Source organism: Lethenteron reissneri, unplaced genomic scaffold (assembly GCF_015708825.2).
Source record: "Lethenteron reissneri isolate LAM-NWPU_2019-01 unplaced genomic scaffold, ASM1570882v1 scaffold_1409, whole genome shotgun sequence".
Lineage (NCBI taxonomy): Eukaryota > Metazoa > Chordata > Hyperoartia > Petromyzontiformes > Petromyzontidae > Lethenteron > Lethenteron reissneri.
Window position 1 is genome coordinate 169,454 of NW_026891123.1, and position 25,906 is coordinate 195,359.

General features: G+C 46.7%; 1 protein-coding gene across 1 annotated transcript in view; it reads left to right on the plus strand.

Annotated features, from left to right (window-relative positions):
• Positions 1-2,771: 2,771 nt before the first annotated feature.
• LOC133362241 (RNA polymerase-associated protein RTF1 homolog) overlaps positions 2,772-25,906 on the plus strand; it is a 30,491-nt gene continuing 7,356 nt past the window's right edge. The window contains exons 1-13 of the mRNA XM_061581172.1: positions 2,772-3,073; positions 13,543-13,713; positions 15,063-15,207; positions 15,803-16,025; positions 17,792-17,906; positions 18,570-18,681; positions 20,166-20,307; positions 20,774-20,951; positions 21,702-21,784; positions 22,347-22,434; positions 22,987-23,094; positions 24,174-24,251; positions 25,118-25,239. Coding sequence (XP_061437156.1) covers positions 2,996-3,073; positions 13,543-13,713; positions 15,063-15,207; positions 15,803-16,025; positions 17,792-17,906; positions 18,570-18,681; positions 20,166-20,307; positions 20,774-20,951; positions 21,702-21,784; positions 22,347-22,434; positions 22,987-23,094; positions 24,174-24,251; positions 25,118-25,239 — 1,643 coding nt within the window. The 5' untranslated portion in view covers positions 2,772-2,995. The remainder of the gene's footprint in view (positions 3,074-13,542; positions 13,714-15,062; positions 15,208-15,802; positions 16,026-17,791; positions 17,907-18,569; positions 18,682-20,165; positions 20,308-20,773; positions 20,952-21,701; positions 21,785-22,346; positions 22,435-22,986; positions 23,095-24,173; positions 24,252-25,117; positions 25,240-25,906) is intronic.

Below are 25,906 nucleotides of genomic sequence, written 5' to 3' on the forward strand. Positions count from 1 at the left end.
AACAGGCGACGTTTCGGGCAATGGTCCTTCTTTCAAAACACCTTGTGCTTTGGCACTTTTTCGGGCAATTGCCGAAGCTTTGTGTATTTTTTTCTTTTAAGGCAGTGATATTGACTATTGTTCTATTTGTGTTTGTGCATCACTGCCAATGCTAGGGTGGCAAGATGTTCACTACCTCGACTGGTATGGGTTCGGCCCCGATCCTAACGTTTATATGTTTGGAGTTTGCATGTTCTCCCAGTGGTCGCATGGGTTTTTCTCCAGGTCCTCAGGTTTTTGGCTGCTAAGCATTTCCACATAAGCCTCTTTCTTCACTCGGCTATCAATTGTGGCCAGGTCGCTTGTAAAAAAATACTCATATAGATCAGTGGGCTTTACCTGGCAAAAATAAAAACTTTTTTGTTTATCACCAATTCAGAAGGGACCCCTTCTGGCAGCTTTCGCTATGGGGCCGTCCATAAATGACGTCACGCACCTAGAGGGGGGGCGGGGTGAGACATTTGTGACGTCACATCAAAAAGCAACTTTAAACAAATATAGACAACATGTTCTACTTAATTAAATTGACTTTTTAATAAATGTCTTCTACAACATCAGAGTGCAGCGCCACATTAAATACGCATTACAATGACAATAGTTTAAAGCGATTTGAAGCATGTTTTATATTTTATTTGGGGGGGGGGGATGGCAGAGCTTTGTGACGTCATATTTGAGGGGGGGGTCTGACTTTTTGTGACGCCGTGTGACGAAGGGGGGGGGGGGTCAAATAACGTCCAAAATCGCGTGACGTCATTTATGGACGGCCCCTATGCGGCGCAAGCCACAGCAGCGTTGTTGCTGTGGCTTTCACGCGCGTTTGCCTCTGTTGAACAAACTAATCGATGGAACATTTTAAAAAGCGTTGTGTTACGATTTGTCTTATGAGATTCCTGCTGGATACTCAAACCACTGCACTTAGTGGAATTCCACGGAGATTGGCCACATTGATTGATGAACCAAAGCTCACCGATTCACTAGCTTATCAGGGGTCAGTCGCCTCATTGATTCTTAACATCGCTACTAACCTAGTTATTGTTGCCATTAATTTCACTCGTTGATTCTTCAATCCATGTCGAGGACTCGGTCTAAATTGGCTGGGTTTTTTTTCATCCAGTGGTCACAGCAAAACTCACCCACTCAGTGACTCACTCAGTCACTTACCCACTCAAGTCACTCACCCACTCAATAACTCTACCACTTAGTCACTCACCCACTTAATCACTCACCCACTCAATTATTCATCCACCCAGTCACTCACCCACTCAATCACTCAAGTCACCCACTCTCACCCACTCAAGTCACTCACCCATTCAATCACTCACTCACCCACTCAGTCACTCACCCACTCAATCATTCATCCACCCAGTCACTCACCCACTCAATCACTTAAGTCACCCACTGTCACTCACCCACTCAAGTCACTCACCTGTTCAATCACTCACTCACCCACTAAGTCACTCACTCACCCACTTAGTCACTCACTCACTCACTCACCCACTAAGTCACTCACCCACTCAGTTACTCACCCACTAAGTCACTCACTCACTAAGTCACTCACCCACTCAGTCACTCACTCAAGTCACTGGCCCACTAAGCCCACTGCAGGTCACACAACACATCTCTTTCTGCTGACCCGCCCATGCTGCATTGTTGACCCCGCCATAGTGAACATGTGAAAGAGCTTCAGAGCTCATCGGATTCCTCCAGTCGCAATGATGATTCTGATTTATGCTTCTTCCCTTGCTCTGATCCGGTTAAGAATTCCCTCCCATCATCTCTTTTTTTCCCGAAGCTGTTATAATAACCTTGCGAAATTCAAGAAACGTGTAAACTTATATCTACGGTATTTAAACAGTTATTCGTACTGCATTTTGCTGGCCGCTTGGATATTTTTTAATCCTTTATATTAAGTTCACTTGCTTGCGCGCTTACGACCGTGCAAATCTTTCGGTCGTTTTTTAACCCACTTCCCGTGATCCAATTGAGCTAACATTTTGCACACAGACTCGTTGTGTGTGACAATTTATTTTCGTGAAAAAATTTTTGTTCCAAAATGTTACACTTTTTAGGAATTTTTTTTTATATTTAATTACTAATTGCTTAATGGTGGCAGGCAATCATCTGACCCATAGGTGGCAGCCATCTCAAGCCAGAGGACGAGAGGACTCTAGCCGCCACGCATATAAAGGATTTATAGTGAAAAACTGTTTTTACGGGTTAATTTTTTAGCCCTTGAATCTGCATTCAACAACTGTGTAAAATTAAAGTACAATGCAGGCATTTTCGATGACACAATTCACTCGAATTTTCACTTTTGTACCGTGCCGTAATCAACTGTTTCGCGCCGTGGCCCTTCTACGAATGTCAATGACGAACGGAATGGGAGTTTGCGTGTTTACGCGGGTCGATTTACCAAACGCGCACGTGACCGCGGGCCGTCCCTGCCACCCCCCCCTCCACCACCCCACCGCGCTTACCGTAGACCAGGTCCAGTATTGATACGGAATAGGAACGGTCACGTGACCAACGAGCCGCGTGCATTCGATTTAATTTCCTAGCGCGCATAGGAACCCGTCCCAACAACCTCCCTCCCCCCCACCTCGCGCTTATTCGCGCACGCGATTGGCCCACGCGCCCCCCCCACCAACCCCACCCCCCGGGGCCAATCGGCGCGCGCGCGCATCGCCAATGCGGGCTGCGATTTCCAAACGGCAGTGACGTCATCAGGGAAGAACGGCAAAGCTTGGGCGCGAAAGGGCCGGGGAGAGAGAGCGAGCGAGCGAGAGGGCATCGGATCGCGTCGTTCGTCGCTGTCTGACGCTTCATTAATCCCCTCCGCCTCCTCCTCCTCCCGCCGCCGCCGCTAATTAACCGCACGCCGATAGAAAGCCAGCGAGGTTAAACGGCAGCAGCAGCGACGACGGCGACGTCGACGAAAACAACGAACGGCGTAAAGATGGTGAAAAAGAGAAAAGGAAGGGTCGTGATCGACTCGGATAGCGACGACAGCCGCAGCGACGAGAGCATGGACGCGGTTAGTGATTGTTGGGCCCACCGCCGGCCGTCTTTGTCTCTCTACACCCCCCACTTCCCTACCCTCCGAGCGTAGTGTGTGTGTGTTCTAACGCAGCCTTACGTGGGTTGTTCGTGTCTCAAACGAGCGTTGAGGCAATGCTCGCCTCCTGTTGGCAAACCCACAGCCGGCGGTGGGATCCCACGTTCCTAAACCCATAACCCCTAACCCCATACCCCTAAACCCCAAAGTGGGGCTGTACCAAAACAACATTGACTACGGATGGATGATGATGATGATGGGCTGAGTTAACGCCGCAGGAGGAGCCCGGAGTTGAACTCGCGTCTCTCGCCATCGAGGCTTAAAGCCAAAACCCGGTCCAGCCTCTACGTGAACATGTGTTGGACATTGCATTACTGTGCCTGCAATTACACGCACGTCGTCTTGCCAACACCCCGCACAAGTTTGTATGACCTCGCACAATTCAATGAACTGCATTAAGGCTTGGCTAAACTGCGGTACAACTTTGATCGTGCTGTGTTTGGCCGTGATGAACATGTGCAGTGCGTTTTTATCCCGCGACAGCTTTCGGAAGCCATTCATCATCATCATTTAGCAGTGGTTTGACCATGGCTCATGCTAACCCCACGAGTATTAAACACGGCATATAAGATACCAGCGTGGCTCAAAGGGTCGCATATTAATCCTAAGTATAGATAGGTCCCGGGTCGGAACTAAAAGAAGGGGAGGAGTGATGCAGTACAGTAGTGTACTGTACAATGAAATGTGTGTGCACGCTGTCCTCCAGCGGAGTTGTGAATGTCTTCTTAGGGAGCATCTGAGAACCTCAAACAGAGAAACGCCACGTAAATAGTGCCCGATATCTTTACCCGCATTTCACAAGTGATAGCTTGGCCCCTGTAACTTCACGGCATATGTTTATGGCAGTCATTCGTTTGGCCTAGATGCACGTATTCATAACGTTTTTGGGTTTAGATCGCGTTGTTTATAAATGTGTCGTAACCCTCCACCACCCGACACGGCCAATCAGCAAAAAAGTGTCACGTTGACAAAAGACAAATAGTTCACTGCTTTAGCCCACCGGTGTGTTGTAAATGTTGTGGTTTCACGCTTCAACACACCGATGGGCTAAAGCAGTGAACTATTTGTCTTTTGTCAACGGGACACTTTTTTTGCTGATTGGCCGTGTCGGGTGGTGGAGGGTTACGACACATTTATAAATAACGCGATCTAAACCCAAAAACGTTGATTATGAATAATATTGATCGCGAAAGCCTGCCACGTGTTAAACTAGATGCACGTATGTTGAACTGTTTGCGCACCCTACGTAGTCAGCATTTTTAATTTTACAAAGAACACTGACTTGTTTTGGCATTTTGCGTCTCTTCAGCAGATGCTTTGTAAACAAACACTGCCCTAGCGACACTTAGACCAGTGAGCAAATGCTTTAAAACATACCAGACAGGAGGGAAACGCGTCCTAAAGGAGACAATCGCAGTGAAGATGGAGCCGTAAAAGCAGCTCCCTGTGCAGCAGCTGATCGGTGGGGCTTGCTGTGACTTGCAATGCAGGACCATGAGGGATTGTGGCAGGGTGGTGAGTCCTTCATCCAGCAGCAAATAGAGCATGGGGGATGATAATGATTACTCGGTATGTTGCCATATTCCGTGTTGTAGGTGGATTAAAGCAGTTGAATAATTTCAAAATAAACTTGCTTCATTTAAGTTTTGCTTTTTTCACGAATTAAATGCTTTTGGAATTACTGCAAATGCGTTCATATTCTTGGTTCTTTCGGTAAAGTCACGTAGAAGCGAAATAATAAAATAATATTAATATAAAACAATAAAAATTCTCACGACGTTTCGACTGCAACACAAGCAATCATCATCAGGTGTGATGAAGAACCAAGAATATGAATCCCTGCAGTCACGAAAGCTTTAAATCAAAATGTAATGCATTGTAGAATACATGAAACTTTTTCTTTGAAAGTGAGACATTTTAACCTCTAGCCGGAGGATCGTAGTCATCATGAATCTCAAATGTGTTCACTCTTGTGATGTGCGCAAGCTAGGCCACGGTACCCATCACGCTGGATGGGTGTGGAATGGACAGCTCGTATTGTTTTGACAGTCGGTGGGAAAATGCACAATGTACAGATGCGTTGTGTTCCTCGGCCGTCGGATGTAGGGGGGGGGGGGGGTTGCAGCGGTGTTCGTGCTCGGATGTGCCCCGCTCGTGTTTTTGTTTTGTTATTTTTAGTTTGATATGCGCAATGTTAGTCGCCGCGTCCACCGCCTGCAGACGTCATATTCCTGAGTTTATTCCTTCCGTCTTCTTGTGCAAACTTTGGGGCCGAATTTAAATGTCTTTCTGTTTTTGTATTTAGAGTTGTAGACGATATATACGTTTGAATTGTTATTTTAGTTCGGAGCCTGCTAGTATTGAATGACAATCTACCTATGCAACCTGAAAGGTTATCTACGAGTAGAATTCTTCCTCAAGGTCGATCTCTTTAAGCCCCTACGTAATGTGTACATATAATCGTGGGCAATCGCCTAGTTATTCATGAGTGGATACACTGTTCAGTTTCAGAGTTTGGATGGAGAAAAGCAAACAGCAAAAACGACAACAGCTGAAATAGTTACATCCCAACAGTCCCTCACCTGGTGTTTTTTAGCTGTTTTCCCCCCCAATTCTGTTCTTGCCTATGGCAATATGTTCAGGAGATAATTGGCAATGTTGAGGGACTGCTTGGCACGAGAGGGCTTCAAGAGAGTTCTTGGTAGCTTTGCTATTTCTCCGTTGAAGGATCGCAGGCTACATTGGTTTACTCTAGTTTGTGTTTCATGGCCACAATAGCGCAGTCGCTTGTCTTCAATTTCCCATATATACACCTTATGAGCAATCGAAGTCATGGCATGAGACGAAAAAGCCCTTCCGAACTCTTGCAGAGCATCATCATTAGACCTCCTTTGCCAGTATCAAAATATAATAATAGGGTTTTTCCCCTTTTTTCTGGCAACAAAATTGAAACCTTTTTACGAGGATTCATGTCTGCATTAACCACAATACTTGCAGTCAAAATGCAAACAAAAAACTTGGTGTGGACCAATTAGTTTCAAGGACAATGCATATATTATCATAGTATGTTTTTTGTTTGCATGTTGACTGCAAGTATTGTGGTTAATGCAGACATAAATCCTTGTAAAAAGGTTTCAGTTTTATTGCCAGAAAAAAGGCGAAAACCCCTTTTAATTATATCTTGCAGAGCAGTACGATTCACTTGCGTTAGAGAACAGCCCTGTAGAAGCGATATCGTGTACTACGATCACAGAGCCACCTCTGATCCCTCTAAGTGACCTCTGATCCCTCTAAGTGACCTCTGATCCCTCTAAGTGATCTCTGATCCCTCTAAGTGACCTCTGATCCCTCTAAGTGATCTCTGATCCCTCTAAGTGACCTCTGATCCCTCTAAGTGACCTCTGATCCCTCTAAGTGATCTCTGATCCCTCTAAGTGATCTCTGATCCCTCTAAGTGATCTCTGATCCCTCTAAGTGATCTCTGATCCCTCTAAGTGATCTCTGATCCCTCTAAGTGACCTCTGATCCCTCTAAGTGATCTCTGATCCTCTAGTGATCTCTGATCCTCTAAGTGACCTCTGATCCCTCTAAGTGATCTCTGATCCCTCTAAGTGACCTGCCCTCAGTGATCTCTGATCCCTCTAAGTGACCTCTGATCCCTCTAAGTGATCTCTGATCCCTCTAAGTGACCTCTGATCCCTCTAAGTGATCTCTGATCCCTCTAAGTGATCTCTGATCCCTCTAAGTGATCTCTGATCCCTCTAAGTGATCTCTGATCCCTCTAAGTGACCTCTGATCCCTCTAAGTGACCTCTGATCCCTCTAAGTGATCTCTGATCCCTCTAAGTGACCTCTGATCCCTCTAAGTGATCTCTGATCCTCTAAGTGATCTCTGATCCCTCTAAGTGACCTCTGATCCCTCTAAGTGATCTCTGATCCCTCTAAGTGACCTCTGATCCCTCTAAGTGACCTCTGATCCCTCTAAGTGATCTCTGATCCCTCTAAGTGACCTCTGATCCCTCTAAGTGACCTCTGATCCCTCTAAGTGATCTCTGATCCCTCTAAGTGATCTCTGATCCCTCTAAGTGATCTCTGATCCCTCTAAGTGATCTCTGATCCCTCTAAGTGATCTCTGATCCCTCTAAGTGACCTCTGATCCCTCTAAGTGACCTCTGATCCCTCTAAGTGATCTCTGATCCCTCTAAGTGACTCTGATCCCTCTAAGTGATCTCTGATCCTCTAAGTGATCTCTGATCCCTCTAAGTGATCTCTGATCCCTCTAAGTGATCTCTGATCCCTCTAAGTGATCTCTGATCCCTCTAAGTGATCTCTGATCCCTCTAAGTGATCTCTGATCCCTCTAAGTGATCTCTGATCCCTCTAAGTGATCTCTGATCCCTCTAAGTGATCTCTGATTCCCTCTAAGTGATCTCTGATCCCTCTAAGTGATCTCTGATCCCTCTAAGTGATCTCTGATCCCTCTAAGTGATCTCTGATCCCTCTAAGTGATCTCTGATCCCTCTAAGTGATCTCTGATCCCTCTAAGTGATCTCTGATCCCTCTAAGGGATCTCTGATCCCTCTAAGTGATCTCTGATCCCTCTAAGTGATCTCTGATCCCTCTAAGTGATCTCTGATCCCTCTAAGTGCTCTCTGATCCCTCTAAGTGATCTCTGATCCCTCTAAGTGATCCTCTGATCCCTCTAAGTGATCTCTGATCCCTTCTAAGTGATCTCTGATCCCTCTAAGTGATCTCTGATCCCTCTAAGTGATCTCTGATCCCTCTAAGTGATCCTCTGATCCCTCTAAGTGATCTCTGATCCCTCTAAGTGATCTCTGATCCCTCTAAGTGATCTCTGATCCCTCTAAGTGATCTCTGATCCCTCTAAGTTGATCTCTGATCCTCTAAGTGATCTCTGATCCCTCTAAGTGATCTCTGATCCCTCTAAGTGATCTCTGATCCCTCTAAGTGATCTCTGATCCCTCTAAGTGATCTCTGATCCCTCTAAGTGATCTCTGATCCCTCTAAGTGATCTCTGATCCCTCTAAGTGATCTCTGATCCCTCTAAGTGATCTCTGATCCCTCTAAGTGATCTCTGATCCTCTAAGTGATCTCTGATCCCTCTAAGTGACCTCTGATCCCTCTAAGTGATCTCTGATCCCTCTAAGTGATCTCTGATCCCTCTAAGTGATCTCTGATCCCTCTAAGTGATCTCTGATCCCTCTAAGTGATCTCTGATCCCTCTAAGTGATCTCTGATCCCTCTAAGTGATCTCTGATCCCTCTAAGTGACCTCTGATCCCTCTAAGTGATCTCTGATCCCTCTAAGTGATCCTCTGATCCCTCTAAGTGATCTCTGATCCCTCTAAGTGATCTCTGATCCCTCTAAGTGACCTCTGATCCCTCTAAGTGATCTCTGATCCCTCTAAGTGATCTCTGATCCCTCTAAGTGATCTCTGATCCCTCTAAGTGATCTCTGATCCTCTAAGTGACCTCTGATCCCTCTAAGTGATCTCTGATCCCTCTAAGTGACCTCTGATCCCTCTAAGTGATCTCTGATCCCTCTAAGTGATCTCTGATCCCTCTAAGTGATCTCTGATCCCTCTAAGTGATCTCTGATCCCTCTAAGTGATCTCTGATCCCTCTAAGTGATCTCTGATCCCTCTAAGTGATCTCTGATCCCTCTAAGTGATCTCTGATCCCTCTAAGTGATCTCTGATCCCTCTAAGTGATCTCTGATCCCTCTAAGTGATCTCTGATCCCTCTAAGTGATCTCTGATCCCTCTAAGTGATCTCTGATCCCTCTAAGTGATCCTCTGATCCCTCTAAGTGATCTCTGATCCCTCTAAGTGATCTCTGATCCCTCTAAGTGATCTCTGATCCCTCTAAGTGATCTCTGATCCCTCTAAGTGATCTCTGATCCCTCTAAGTGATCTCTGATCCCTCTAAGTGATCTCTGATCCCTCTAAGTGATCTCTGATCCCTCTAAGTGATCTCTGATCCCTCTAAGTGATCTCTGATCCCTCTAAGTGATCTCTGATCCCTCTAAGTGATCTCTGATCCCTCTAAGTGATCTCTGATCCCTCTAAGTGATCTCTGATCCCTCTAAGTGATCTCTGATCCCTCTAAGTGATCTCTGATCCCTCTAAGTGATCTCTGATTCCCTCTAAGTGATCTCTGATCCCTCTAAGTGATCTCTGATCCCTCTAAGTGATCTCTGATCCCTCTAAGTGATCTCTGATCCCTCTAAGTGATCTCTGATCCCTCTAAGTGATCTCTGATCCCTCTAAGTGATCTCTGATCCCTCTAAGTGATCTCTGATCCCTCTAAGTGATCTCTGATCCCTCTAAGTGATCTCTGATCCCTCTAAGTGATCTCTGATCCCTCTAAGTGACCTCTGATCCCTCTAACGTGATCTCTGATCCCTTTAAGTGATCTCTGATCCCTCTAAGTGATCTGGACTAAGTGATCTCTGATCCCTCTAAGTGACCTCTGATCCCTCTAAGTGACCTCTGATCCCTCTAAGTGATCTCTGATCCCTCTAAGTGACCTCTGATCCCTCTAAGTGACCTCTGATCCCTCTAAGTGACCTCTGATCCCTCTAAGTGACCTCTGATCCCTCTAAGTGATCTCTGATCCCTCTAAGTGATCTCTGATCCCTCTAAGTGACCTCTGATCCCTCTAAGTGACCTCTGATCCCTCTAAGTGATCTCTGATCCCTCTAAGTGATCTCTGATCCCTCTAAGTGACCTCTGATCCCTCTAAGTGATCTCTGATCCCTCTAAGTGACCTCTGATCCCTCTAAGTGATCTCTGATCCCTCTAAGTGACCTCTGATCCCTCTAAGTGACCTCTGATCCCTCTAAGTGACCTCTGATCCCTCTAAGTGATCTCTGATCCCTCTAAGTGATCTCTGATCCCTCTAAGTGATCTCTGATCCCTCTAAGTGATCTCTGATCCCTCTAAGTGACCTCTGATCTCTGATCCCTCTAAGTGATCTCTGATCCCTCTAAGTGACCTCTGATCCCTCTAAGTGATCTCTGATCCCTCTAAGTGATCTCTGATCCCTCTAAGTGATCCTCTGATCCCTCTAAGTGATCTCTGATCCCTCTAAGTGATCTCTGATCCCTCTAAGTGATCTCTGATCCCTCTAAGTGATCTCTGATCCCTCTAAGTGATCTCTGATCCCTCTAAGTGATCTCTGATCCCTCTAAGTGATCTCTGATCCCTCTAAGTGATCTCTGATCCCTCTAAGTGATCTCTGATCCCTCTAAGTGATCTCTGATCCCTCTAAGTGATCTCTGATCCCTCTAAGTGATCTCTGATCCCTCTAAGTGATCTCTGATCCCTCTAAGTGATCTCTGATCCCTCTAAGTGATCTCTGATCCCTCTAAGTGATCTCTGATCCCTCTAAGTGATCTCTGATCCCTCTAAGTGATCTCTGATCCCTCTAAGTGATCTCTGATCCCTCTAAGTGATCCTCTGATCCCTCTAAGTGACCTCTGATCCCTCTAAGTGATCTCTGATCCCTCTAAGTGATCTCTGATCCCTCTAAGTGATCTCTGATCCCTCTAAGTGATCTCTGATCCCTCTAAGTGATCTCTGATCCCTCTAAGTGATCTCTGATCCCTCTAAGTGATCTCTGATCCCTCTAAGTGATCTCTGATCCCTCTAAGTGATCTCTGATCCCTCTAAGTGATCTCTGATCCCTCTAAGTGACCTCTGATCCCTCTAAGTGATCTCTGATCCCTCTAAGTGACCTCTGATCCCTCTAAGTGATCTCTGATCCCTCTAAGTGATCTCTGATCCCTCTAAGTGACTCTCTGATCCCTCTAAGTGATCTCTGATCCCTCTAAGTGACCTCTGATCCCTCTAAGTGACCTCTGATCCCTCTAAGTGATCTCTGATCCCTCTAAGTGATCTCTGATCCCTCTAAGTGACCTCTGATCCCTCTAAGTGACCTCTGATCCCTCTAAGTGATCTCTGATCCCTCTAAGTGACCTCTGATCTGATCCCTCTAAGTGATCTCTGATCCCTCTAAGTGATCCTCTGATCCCTCTAAGTGATCTCTGATCCCTCTAAGTGACCTCTGATCCCTCTAAGTGATCTCTATCCCTCTAAGTGATCTCTGATCCCTCTAAGTGACCTCTGATCCCTCTAAGTGATCTCTGATCCCTCTAAGTGATCTCTGATCCCTCTAAGTGATCTCTGATCCCTCTAAGTGATCTCTGATCCCTCTAAGTGATCCTCTGATCCCTCTAAGTGATCTCTGATCCCTCTAAGTGACCTCTGATCCCTCTAAGTGACCTCTGATCCCTCTAAGTGATCTCTGATCCCTCTAAGTGACCTCTGATCCCTCTAAGTGACCTCTGATCCCTCTAAGTGATCTCTGATCCCTCTAAGTGACCTCTGATCCCTCTAAGTGATCTCTGATCCCTCTAAGTGATCTCTGATCCCTCTAAGTGACCTCTGATCCCTCTAAGTGACCTCTGATCCCTCTAAGTGACCTCTGATCCCTCTAAGTGACCTCTGATCCCTCTAAGTGACCTCTGATCCCTCTAAGTGACCTCTGATCCCTCTAAGTGACCTCTGATCCCTCTAAGTGACCTCTGATCCCTCTAAGTGACCTCTGATCCCTCTAAGTGACCTCTGATCCCTCTAAGTGACCTCTGATCCCTCTAAGTGACCTCTGATCCCTCTAAGTGACCTCTGATCCCTCTAAGTGACTCTCTGATCCCTCTAAGTGACCTCTGATCCCTCTAAGTGATCTCTGATCCCTCTAAGTGACCTCTGATCCCTCTAAGTGACCTCTGATCCCTCTAAGTGATCTCTGATCCCTCTAAGTGACTCTCTGATCCCTCTAAGTGATCCTCTGATCCCTCTAAGTGATCTCTGATCCCTCTAAGTGACCTCTGATCCCTCTAAGTGATCCTCTGATCCCTCTAAGTGATCTCTGATCCCTCTAAGTGACCTCTGATCCCTCTAAGTGATCTCTGATCCCTCTAAGTGATCTCTGATCCCTCTAAGTGACCTCTGATCCCTCTAAGTGATCCTCTGATCCCTCTAAGTGACCTCTGATCCCTCTAAGTGACCTCTGATCCCTCTAAGTGACCTCTGATCCCTCTAAGTGACCTCTGATCCCTCTAAGTGACCTCTGATCCCTCTAAGTGACCTCTGATCCCTCTAAGTGATCTCTGATCCCTCTAAGTGACCTCTGATCCCTCTAAGTGACCTCTGATCCCTCTAAGTGACCTCTGATCCCTCTAAGTGACCTCTGATCCCTCTAAGTGATCTCTGATCCCTCTAAGTGATCTCTGATCACGTACCATGCTACAGAGAGTTATGTTTGTCACAGGAAAGTAACATTTATATTGAAAATTCTCAGAGCTGGAATTTAGCGACATAAATGACATAGTCACGTAGAAGGGAAGTAATAAAATAATAATAAAAATAAAACATAATAAAATCAAATAATTATTTGATTTTATTATGTTTTATTTTTCAAATAATTATTTGATTTTATTATGTTTTATTTGTATTATTTTATTACTTCCCTTCTACGTGACTTTACCGAAAGAAACAAGAAGATGAATCCCTGCAGTCACGAAAGCTTTGAATCGAAATAAATGACATAGTAAGGTGCAATGTAATGATTTTTTTCACGTGCAGCCATTGCCTATCAGGTGGAAAATCATCATCTCTCTACACTTGCAACCCCAATTTAATCATGGACGGCTACCTTATCAGTGGCAGCTCTGACCTCAGCCACCCAGTCATCTCTTATACTCACCTCGTTCTTAATAACTACCAGCTTTAGCTCTCCAATGTGTTTTCGGGTGTTCTGCATGTTGTTCAGCATGATATCACACAACATGATGAACAACACATACTAGGAGCTGCTTCAGGTATAGAATTCAGTTCCTGAAGAAGTTCCTAGTACGTGGAGTGTCGTTTCACGACCTGGGACCATTCACTCGAAACTCCACTTGCTGCGATCTTCTTTTGGAACTTAATTCAGTTCCCAGCACGTGGAGAGAAACGTCGGACATTGTGCCGAACAACACTCGATACAACCCGAAAGCACATCCGAGAGGTATACAGCACAAAAGTGAGAGGCTACGTAGTAAGGAACTTTATCTTTAAAAAAAATAACGAATATACCCTTTGCATCAGAGGTGTAGTTGATCTCGTTTGACTGGTATGCACGGTTCTGAATAACGCGGCGTGCCTGCTCAGTCATTGAGTCGCACCGCGTGCATGTGCAGAGGGCCCCCCCCTCCATCCACGAGGCTTAAGGTGCACATAGCCTGACACAAGCGCCGTGGTGACGTTATCGCCACTTAGTGGCGAATGGCGATTGTTGTTACCGCCGTCATTTTGCCTCCCGTGCAGGAGTGGCTCTCGCTGGCCAAGCGCAAGCGCAGTGAGCCCGAGCAGCAGAGCAGCCCTTCTCCCGTACCTCCGGCTGCCACGCCACAACCGGCGGCGGCATCGGCGGCGGCGACGGCGGCGGCAAAACGGTCAGACTCCTCCGACTCGGAGACGTCCGACAGCGACTTGGAGGTGAGATCGCGACACACTCGCTCTGACGCTTCATTCATTGCTTTACACTTTAAATCTCGGTTTAATCATGGGCGGCTGCATCTGGATTCAAATCCAGGTTCTTGATGGCACTGCTATATCGTTAATTGTGGAGTGATTTCATATTTGGGGTCAGATTTTTGTTCTGACGGTCTTTTTCTCAGCTTTTCAGATCGCATGTGCTCACATCGCTATTAGCGACACTATTGGAAAACACCAGAATGATGTGTGCCGGTCATTTCTTCATGATGGGAATCTCTCCTTAATCTATCCATCCACGGGCCTTCTGTTAATATGGAATGTGGGGTTGGCCTTTAACCAGCATACTATGTTTTGGGAATAGCGTTGTGAATACAGTCACCCCGAAGCATTGAATAAAAAATGTGGTAATTCTAGGCCATTGGCAGTTTGGTTAAACTAGGAAATAAAGGAAGTTATCATCGAGTGGCCCCTCCTTTTAAACTCTGAATAAATTAGATTATCACGGTTGGAAATGTTTTGGAACTCTGTAGCCAAAGGAAATCCTCTTGGCTCTATCCCAATGGAAAGATGGTTATATATAGTACCATGCATTTTATATACACCACATATTCTGTATATTGAACTTTTTATTTGGTGATGCTGCTGCTGCATTGGCAGTAGTGCTCAAGCGCAAATAACAACACAAAAAACTCCACATTTGTCAAGAACACTGCATAAATAGGAACAAAAAATTATAAAGATATATTCTAGCTATGTTGTTACAAGTCGCCCCCCTCGCTATAAAATCTATTGCCACTTTTTTATCTGAGATGGCAAGATTGGATTCTATTCGTTAAAATTTGCAGAATGTGCAGCATTTCAGGAACCACATGAAAACCTTTCGTGCAACATGTACGCATCAAAATAATCAACGATTGCTCCCACAATTAAAATTGTGCCTTAAATGTATTTTGCAATTCTATCCCATTTATCATCTACAACATTCAAAACTCATTAAGAGTCAGTGTGAAGAATGTTTATGGCAAGATAAATAAAGCCTCATTCCCATATTTGCGGCTTGACATAAAAAAATATAAGTGGTTATTTTACACATCCTGTCAGCTGCACGACCTTCTCGGCATTGCCTTCACGCAAGCCTAACTGCTGATGAGACAGTGAATGTGTTAAACCAGTGCAGAGTTTAATTGTATTAAGCTATTGCTTCTTGGAGTGCATATTATTCGCTGCATCGGTTCAACACAGGAAAACTGGGGCCGATTTCCATAAAATCAATGCGTCGTTACATGCCTAATACATACGAGAGGCGTCTTGATGGTCTTACGAGAGGTGTGTGCCTGCGTTTTCCACAGTGGACGGTCGGAGGCAACAACGCCAAGAAGAAGGGCAAGGGGAAGAGCGGCAAGAAGTCGAGTAAGAAGACGTCGGCCGTGGCCAAGACAGCGTCGGGGTCCTCCGAGGAGGAGAGTGCAGCGGAGGCGTCCGAGCCGGAGGAAGGTGCGGTCCCAGCGCAGTACAGTCCAACGCCTCGGTCGGAGCAAGAGCTCGAACGGAGCAGAGCGGCAGGAGGCTTTAACCGTGGAAGGAGACGCGTGCACACGGAGCAACGCTGGTGGTTTTCTTCACCGGAGTCGCTTAGCCTCTTGGGCTGTTGGGTCCTGACCGTTTCCCTCATCCATCGCTGCCTCTCTTGACTGACATAGCTTCCATCCTAATCCAACGTTCGATGTTTGACGTCGATTCAGATGAAAGGGAAATAAACAATACGTAGAGATGAGAAAGCTATACACAAGAGGTGCCAACTATTATTCATATGTAAGATGTTATTACATCCTGTTCCCGGTGCACAGACGTCATGTATGTGTGTATGTTGAACTTTTTTGCGCACCGTACATAGGCAACCGTGCTAATCGGAGGTGCAGAAACACGTCGCAACGTATTTACATGCGACCCCACGTCATGTGGCCCACCTACGCGTACTAATTTTGTTACGTGGCTCGCCAGGAAGCGCATTTGGAAGAACTGCCGTACCGAACCTTCTTCGTGGCCACAACGCCACCCCCCCTTCCCCCGCCGCCCTCTCTGTCCCTAGGGGAGGTGTCGGACTCGGACAGCAGCAGCGACTCGGGCTCGGGTTCGGCGAGCTCGTCCTCGTCGTCCTCATCGTCGGAAGGGAAGGACCAGTTCCACGATGGCTACGACGACGACCTGATGGGCGACGCAGAGGACCGCGCGCGCCTCTCCAAGATGACGGAGAAGGAGCGCGAGCAGGAGCTTTACAACCGCATCGAGAAGCGCGAGGTTCTCAAGACGAGGTCGGCATGCAAAAGCTCCCACCCCCAAGCACATTCAGTGGTGGCGTAGCCTGTTTGCAACAAGGCATGAAATGGGTGACCCCCCCCTCCAAACCCCATGTGCAATTTTGCCCCGCCCCCCACACCTCCATTTAGAACAGTTGGCTACGTACGGTGCGAAAGAAGTTAAACATAAGTCATAGTCAGAAACCAATGAGCTATAAAAAAAATTCACAGATATCCAGTCGGAGCGGGTCAGAACGTTACAACAACAAACAATACAAAAACACGATAGTTTCTGTATATACGTAGCCGGTGCCTTGTCCTCCGTTACACCGCCTGCACACGAGACAACTATGCCACTACATCCATTGTACTCATCATGAAAGTTGTTTGTCATTCCGCTTATGACTCAAGAACCAAAAGTGGTGCAGAGAAGAGCAATGCAAAAACTATCAAAATGCATAATTGTTGTTTGAAATAGCATTACCTCACATTTAATGGAGCGATTGGCTTGTGATTACTCGCTAATTTACTATATTTTACCTACTCGTTTTGGTAATCCTTTAGTTTGGGGTTTTGTTTGTATCTGACATGTTTGGCACTGTTTAAATCACTCGACTCACAATTATAAGGCCGTAATTTTCAAAGCAGCATTATTAGAGATTGACTCAGACCAACATTCTTTCAGGCCCAATAAAATTGTTACCACCATGGGACTTCAACATTGCTCTCTTCCAAAATAGATTTTTTTTTTTTGGGTTAGATCGCGTAAATATAAATGTGCCGTTAAACCCGCCACCACCCAACACAGCCAATTAGTAAGGTGTGTCACGTGAACAAAACATGCCAATTCTTTACTTGTACAGCACACTGATGTTGGAGAATTCTGGAAAATGATGCTGGATGTAGTTAGCAGCTAAATGTCATACTCAAATTGTGAATGCCGTGGATTTACTCTCCAACACACCGATGTGCTGTACTAATAACGAATTGGCATGTTTTGTTTCGTGACTAACCTTACTAATTGGCTGTGGCAGGTGGTGGCTGGTTTAACGACGCTTATATTGAAACGATCTAACACAAAAACCTCTTATGGACAATATTGATCGCGAAAGCCTACATTTTAAATTGCTTTCTTTAACGGAGAGACTGGCCCTCATCATGATAATATGAAATTTACACCACTGGCACCGCCCCAGGCTCATGTCAGCAGGGAGACATTGTAACATTGTTTCCTCTAATTTGCTTCATGTGTGGCTGATGATGGTGATTTTGTATGGAAAAAAAATACCAACTATTAGCGATTCAGTTCTAAGTGATTTAGCCCTTCAATTGCTTTGTATGATAGTTAGTGAATTGCAGATATAGCTACCCATTCATTCACCCACCGCCTTCAAATATTTATTGGGCATAGTGCGAATTTATGCGTCCGTGGTTTGATGTTCATCGCGGCAATCACGCGCAAGAGTGAGTTTGATTTTTCACTTGTGCATCAGGTATCTTCCATGGCTTGTGCGCAGATCCAGCCAAGCTTTGGCCACTGTGTCCATGGAAAATTGAAGATGGCCAGTCGGGTGGTGTCGTTGCTGATGAGCGTGTGTGTTGGTGAAACCGAGCAATGTGGTGGTGGGGTCATTGATCAGAATCGGTTGGGCACATTTCTTGAAGCCCACTAGCCGGTCCGAGCCGTTGCGATCCTGAAATTCGGTTCAACACAGCGTCTTTGCGCCGTGTTTTAAAAAATCCATTTCGGATGCACGACTCGTAAACGATTAACGCCGCAGATTCGAGATCGAGAAGAAACTGAAAGCGAGAAAGAAGAAGGAGAAACGAAAGAAGCACGAGCATGACCGGGAGCACAGGGAGAAGCAGAGCAAGGTGCAGGAGACACCCGTAAAGGTGAGACGGCAGAAAAATTATCTATCTGACGAGATTGCAAAAGGTTTTGCTGGCTGGCTGGCTGGCACGCGGTGGTGACATTACCACGTACATCTGCATGATGACGTCCCACTGATCTCACGCCTACCAACCCCCCAACCCCCTACCCACCCCCCACCCCGGCTGTGGATCCTGCACAAATGCATGGACAGTGCCAGGAATTTTATTTTTAACAAATGTTTTTATCGTAGTTGTTTTTAAAGTTTATTTTGTGTCGGTGAGAATTGCCAAGAGACCAGAATAGTCGTCATTTGCAACATTGACCTGGTGCAATGATTGCTGTTTTGTCTAATTCCAATTGAAAAAAAAGTGCGGTGTAATTTTCTAACGAAGAAAATTTTGACCGTGATGCCGGCACACACGATGGTCTACTCTTTGCGAATTAAGTCAGGGGGGCTTTAACGCACGATGTGAAGTATACGGCGCTCACCATGTACGGTTATTGCAGCCGCGGTAATAATCAGGGAGGCCTCTCTAGTTGAACCGTGAACCTCTGCAACAAGCGGTGAACGTGCGACTACCGCCGGTGCCACGTGAGCCGGTGGCGAAACGGAACGAACGTGCGAACGCGTCCCCCGTGACTGACGGTGACTGAGGATTTGGCATCGGCGTTGCCTTGGGCAGGTGATGTCGCACAGCAAGGAGCGGCGCTCAAAGCGGGACGAGAAACTCGACAAGAAGTCCCAGGCCATGGAGGAGCTCAAAGCCGAGCGCGAAAAGAAGAAAAACAAGACTGGTGGGTGACCACACACCTTCCTCTGCCTAACCCCTCTCTGCCCCCATCTCACCACAACCCCCACTGCCCGTGTGGGCACTTTGGATCTTACCAGGGCAACCCCTGAGCCAGACTCGATGCCGACCAGGCCAAAGCCTGCCAGTTGTTAGTAGATGCAGCCATGCACAGCCGCACGAGAGTGTGCGCTGCTCTGCGCCCCTTTGCAGTTTTAAAGGGTCACGTAGAAGGGAAATAATAATATAATAAAAATAAAATTCTCACGACGTTTTTTTTTTATTTTCTTGCTGTGGTTTTCACACCTGATGATGATTGCATGTGTTGCAATCGAAACGTCGTGATAATTTTATTGTTTTATTTTTATTATTTTATTTTTCCCTTCTACGTGACTTTACCGAAAAAACCAAGAATATGAATACCTGCAGTCACGAAAGCTTTAAATCGAAATTTAGGGTCAGTGATAGTTTGCCTTCAGCAGTGGATTGACTGGCTGACGGTGATCCTGATGGCTTGTGACTTTAAGCTGCACGTGAGGCATGGCAGTTGTTCAAGAGTAGCATGATATCATACTCTTTGATTCTTTCGGTAAAGTCACGTAGGTATAAAATAAATTAAATCACGACATTTCGATTGCAACACAAGCAATCATCATCAGAAACTCGTGATTTATTTTATTTTCTACCTACATGACTTTACCGAAAGAACCAAAAAGTATGGATCCCTGCAGTCACGAAAACTTCAAAACTAGCATTATATCACTTTTTATGATGTCACTTCAATGAATTGTCTGAGCCTACACTCTTCAATTAGCATCGCTCACCACCCTTTCTTTCACCATTGCTCCGTTGTTGCATGTGTGACTTCTCACCTCCATGAATGAAACTACGGTATTCCACAATGACCGAGTACAGTTCATATTACAGACTCCGAGCTGGTATCATAAATTACTCAAATAATTGGATATCCCCAGCTCTACATCTATCTGCACCATCCGGAGCTTAACTCAGAGTGGGAAGTGCGTGAGTTCAAGTACCAGTCGAGGGTCATGTTAACTCATGATTATCCCTTTGGGATGAGGGAGTCTTATCTATTCTCTTATGTTTGGAGATTCTGCATACATTCACTTGTGCGAACTCATCGTCGGAAGGAACTTTTTTTATTTGTTATTTATATTCTCCACAATGACCCGATTGATTGTAATTTAATGTCAAACCAAGACCTGAATCTTAAAGAGAGGGAATCCTTCTCGATAACAACTGGCAGTTCACCAGCATTGATTCAAGCAAGCTTGACTTTGCTGATAAGACACACTGTGCCGACAAAGGTCCAGTGTTTGCTTGTACTGAATCAATGCTGCTAAAATAATCCACTCCCAGAAGGCCTTGCGTGTGGAGAGACTGATATATGAAGGTGATATATTGTCTACCCATCTTTGTTTGATACCGAAGGACTGTCGTCCGTCATTGTTTTATTTTGACCAATTGCAGCGGAGCTTCTGGCACGGAAGCAGCGTCTAAACGCGAGCGACGTGTACTCTGACGATGACGAGGAGGAAGAGGAGGATGACAAGGCGAGCGAGAAGAGCGACCAAAGCTCCTGCTCGTCGTCCTCCTCCGATGAGGAGGAAGAGTAAGTCGTTGGGTTTCTTCTGCGTGCGCGTGCCCTCCCTGAACGAGCGCCAACTCCTAACGACTCCACACGTCTTTGGTCCGCCCTCGAATGGAATTCTGCTACCGCATATTTCAGGCAGTACGTTAACATCACTAAAAGCCTATTAATAAGAACCAATCAAAAGCTTCCCCCCCCTTATTAAGGAGCCAGCCATGTATGCTGAAATCTATACCGTACATCCAGCAGTGGATTGGTCACAGCTGATGACGATGGCGATGATGGGAGCGTAACATTCGAATCCAAGACCCCGATCGGTGCTGGCTCGGTGCACGGGTCTTGAAATGCCCCTAAGGCTACCCATCCACCTGCAAGCCAGGGTCGTTAGAGTCGTGGGAATGCCTTCATCCGACAGTGGATAGATCACAGCGGATGATGATTATGACGATGATGATGACAGCGGTGATGGTGATGATCCTTGCCGCAGGAAGGAGGAGTCGGCGCCCAAGACGACGCTGGTGTCATCCAAGGACGAGCTCAACCAGATCCGGCTGTCGCGGCACAAGATGGAGCGCTGGTGCCACATGCCGTTCTTCGAGCGCACGGCCATCGGCTGCTTCGTCCGCATTGGCATCGGCAACAACAACGCCAAGCCCGTGTACCGGGTGCGTCGCACAGTCTCTTGCCACCGCTCGCTCGCTTGCTCGCTCGCTCGCTCGCATCCATCGAGAGCTGTGGTTCTCAACCTTTTTTTTTTGGCTACTGTGTTGACCCCTTGTTGAATTTTGTTTCAACCGAGTGTGGTGCCCCATTGCCTGGCCCAAACATGGTTCTGAGGAATAAATGTGTGAATAATGAACGTTAATATTTTAACAAATTGTCCATTTTGTAAGGTATCCTAACTAGCTGGTAACTGCAAGTGAATTATAAAAATTAAGGTCAATATTTTAAATAATTGTCCATCTTCTGAGGTATCCCTAACACGCTAGTTACTTTTGATTTAAAGCTTTCGTGACTGCAGGGATTCATATTCTTGGTTATTTCAGTAAATTCACGTACAAGGGAAATAATAAAATAAAAAATATATAAAACAATAACATTTTCTTTAAGAAAAAAACTGCCACTTTTTTCAAATTTTCTTGTTGTGGATTTCACACATGATGATGATTGCTTGTGTTGCAGTCCAAACGTCATGAGAATTTAATTGTTTTATATTTTTATTATTTTATTATTTCCCTTCTACGTGACTTTACCGAAAGAACCAAGAAGATGAATCCCTGCAGTCACGAAAGCTTTAAATCGAAATTTACATTTTGTTATTTAACCACATTATCAGCGGCATCTGTACGCTTCTTTCTTTCTGAGCGAAACGACATGGTTTCGTTTTCCCTTGGGTGGGTGCCGGTTGCGAGCAGGTGGCGGAGGTGACGGGCATGATGGAGACGGGGAAGATCTACCAGCTGGGGACGACACGCACCAACAAGGGCCTCCGGTTACGGTGAGGCTTGCCGTGTTTGTGTCTCGCACAGCGTTAGATTAAACGTCTCGCCCCCAATTTAACTCCAGGTTTTCAGGTGTAGCGAGTTGATGGCCTCAGCCCGGTTACCCCGACGACTGCATCAATAAAGCGTCGTGTTTAAAAAAAAAATTGCCGCTTCGAGACATTCCAGCTCAAAATTCTTTGCAGGACATGTAAAATGGAGGCCACCTGCATGAGGTGCATTGAATTGAATTTCCCTCCCGATCTCGTCAGATCTCGGAAGCTAAGCCGGTTTGAGCCTGGATAGTGCATGAATGGGTTACCACCGTTTATAAAACGTCCGTTGCAAGCGGAGGGCAATGCAGAACAATCCATTCCTGTACTGCGCTTCTCCCACATCTACGCTCCGTATCGTCACCAAACCGCACTGACCGGCTTGGTGGAGTACGGCCGACATGGGGAGGGCCCTCATCCAGCAGTGATTGGACACAGTGAAGGACGCTGTACGTGTGTACACGTGTATCGGAGCACACCAACACCCAGAGGCCTTGCGTGCGTTGTGCCGGTTGTCTCCTCCCAGCCACGGCAACCAGGAGCGCGTATTCCGGCTCGAGTTCGTCTCCAATCAGGACATCACCGACAACGAGTTCCAGAAGTGGAAGGAAGCGGTAAGGCGGCGGCGGTGGCGGCGCTGTGTGCGCCACTCGGCTGTAGGAGACTCTTGATGTGTGAGGCCCTTCGCCGGCCGCTGCCCGTGCACGCGCACACGTGTGTGTGTGTGTGTGAATATATTGATGGAGAGTTTAGGGAGCGGTAGTGCAGCGGTTAGCGCAGTTCGCTATGTTCCTGGCGACCCGAGTTCAATTACCGCACATGGCCAACACCAGTGACGATTATCTGATCCGGTCCTGGGCTTCCCCTAGGTCGACTCAGCCTCAAATGAGTACCTGGTGCGGTGTGTAAACATCACACCACGTGGGATAACAACACATTTGTATTTACGCCATCTAACCCAAAAAAACCTTTATTACGGATAATATTGATCGCGAAAGCCTACGTGTTAAACTAAACTCTGGATCGCAAGTCCAGTATGCTTCCCATTATACCATGGCAGCATTATCCCCCTCGAAGCGAAAGGCGTTGTCTAGTGCAGAGCGTATTTACGGGCCGAACGACGATGCATCGTCTGAAAATGCATTGCTCCGCCCGGTTTCACTCAGATGATGCTGGGAGGGCTTCAGCTGCCGACCCTGGACGAAATCAATAAGAAGCGTCAGGACATCAAGGTCGCCCACGATTACAAGTTCAACGACCAGGACGTGGAGCACGTGAGTGCATGGCCCTCGTGTTCACGTATCCCCCCCCCTCTCCGTGCGCACAACGGCGACTGGGGACCGCTTCCCTACACAGTGGCCCATTAGGAGTCTCAAATGCGTTTGGCAGACCGCACTTTAACCCTTACCCATTCCGATGACGTACGTGTACGTCATCAGTTTTTCTTTCTTCCGATTCCTTTCCGATGTACGATGACGTACGTGTACGGAAGTAAACAGTTTTGCGCCCCCTATCGTGGAGTGCGGTCGTGTCGCCACGGTTTTCAGCGGTGAGTACAATGTCTTTAAAAAGAGCGGCACTATGCCTCTAAATAAAATTAATGCTAACTGCTTGCTCGTTACGAGATTCGGCGGTGAACGGGACCCACCCTGCAACTTGCAGACGTCTCGGTACGGGAAAGGGTCAATTTACGCTAAACTTTGATAACGCTAATACTTCATGCGTTGACTGTGCACGCTCAGAACTACTCAAAGACAACAGGCGACTGGGCACGCTTGAAGTAGAAACGTTGCATTGACAATTCCCAGGGGGAAAACTTCCCCTCGTACCTGATTAGTGTGGCTAAGATTATTGAAGTGAGGGGGAGGGGGCATGGGGACGTGGCGGGTGCTGCATTGGCCGTCAGTTGAGCATTGTAGCGGCGAGTTTTGGTTTCTGGGATACAGAGACATTGGTTGTCATGCAGATGTTTCAACCACTAGGTTGGAACTGCCGATAGACATGAAGACTATCCTGTGCTCCAATCCAATTGGAGGACACTGATTCTCTTTGCATAGCATTATTGTGAACTTCACCAACCCGCACTGACCAGAGCGGTGAAGTATGGTCAAACAACCACCAAGACCGGCATGGCATGGAGAGGGCCTCGTCAGTGTACATTATCGTAGGGATGCTATTGAGAGCATATTTAAGGCATGTGTCATAAAAAAAAATATTTCCTTGCTGATCTTGTAAATGTAACCAGTTGTGCAGCCGGTTAAAAGTTTGCACGCTTTTAATACCGATTGTTGCAGTGAGAGCATTGTGATTTGCCAGTTGTGTTGTGTTTTCCCACGTGTTTGACGCATCGCAGATCGTCCAAGAAAAGGATAAGTTCAGGAAAAACCCTGCCAACTACGCCATGAAGAAAACTGAGCTGATGAAGGATAAGGTATTTACGTCATTTGTTATTGTTGTCATCACGGCCGGTTACCCGGGAAAGACTCGGCAAGTCTCGTTTTTATGAAGAGTCCTGCCAAGTTTTCGCATCAGGGGGGTGACGATTGCTTCGTGTCTACAAATTAAGTCATTGCCGAGTAATTTTTTTCAAATTTGGAAAATGTTGTCCATGGTGCTGGCACACTATATATTTAAGTTTTTCATCATCATCATCATAAGTTGTTGAGTGCAGGACTTAAGGCCCAAATTACCAAGTTGCCAAAAGCAAACAGCATTACTGAAAGTAAAATGGATAAGGCTTCATACTTTTCTTGAATTTAATATATATAGTCTACAATATATATTGTTTACCAAATGACACTTCCTCGAGTGTCAATACTTTACTTCAGGGGGGGGGGAGTCATCAGCCAGTAATCTCACCTACTTGCTCGCTGCCTGCTATTTGATGTTTCGTAGCCTGGAAAGTTGCGCGCGATGATTTATGCACGATGCACATTAACCTCCTCCACAATGCATTGCAGCGTGCAACAGAGAGCTGTTAAGGTTGCAGCAATTAACGGTTTGGTAATCAGTTTGGTAACGTTGTTACAGTTTAAACGGTTTTCGTGAATGGGGCCCAGAGAACTTTGTAAAATTGTGTGACAGCCTGACACTTTTTTGATTGTTGCGGCGGTTCACATTTTCTGAATGGGGTGACCGTCGATGTTGCAAGGGGGAAATAATTTGTTGTGACCGTTACTGATCTGGTGAAATGGCGTGTGACGATCTTGGGGGACTGTTGTGTCTGTAAATGGTTTGGTAAAGTGGCCGGCGGTCCTTGATTTGGTGACTGGCGTGCGGTGCGCTTTGACGGTTTAGGCGATGGCGGAGGAGGGTGGAAACGAGGACCGCGCTCGCGAGATCCAGGACAAGATGAACGAACTGGAGGAGCGAGCGGAGGCCCTCGATCGCATTCGCACAAAGAACATCTCCGCCATCAGGTCCGCTCGCTCGCTCAGTCACTCGCTCGCTCACTGCTGCTCGCTCGAGCACCCACTCACTCGGTCATTCGCTCGCACTTTCACTCACTCACCCGCTCACTCACCTGCTCAGTCACTCGCTCACTCACTCGCTTGCTCAGTCACTCACTCACTTGCTCAGTCACTCACTCATTCAGTCACTCGCTCACTCTCTCACTGTCTCACTCACCCGCTCACTCACCCGCTCACTCACCTGCTTACTCAACCGCTCACTCACCCGCTCACTCACTCTCTCACTCACCCGCTCACTCACCCGCTCACTCACTCTCTTTCTCGCTTACTCATTCATTCACTCGCTCATTCTCTCACTGTCTCACTCACCCGCTCACTCACCTGCTTACTCACCCGCTCACTCACCTGCTTACTCACCCACTCACTCATCCGCTCACTCACCTGCTCAGTCACTCGCTCACTCACTCGCTTGCTCAGTCACTCACTCACTTGCTCAGTCACTCACTCATTCAGCCACTTGCTCGCTCTAGCTCACTCGCTTGCTCACTCGGTCTACTCGCTCACTCTCTCACTGTCTCACTTACCTGCTCACTCACCCGCTCACTCACTCGCTCACTCACCCGCTCACTCACTCTCTCACTCACCCGCTCACTCACTTTCTTTCTCGCTCACTCAT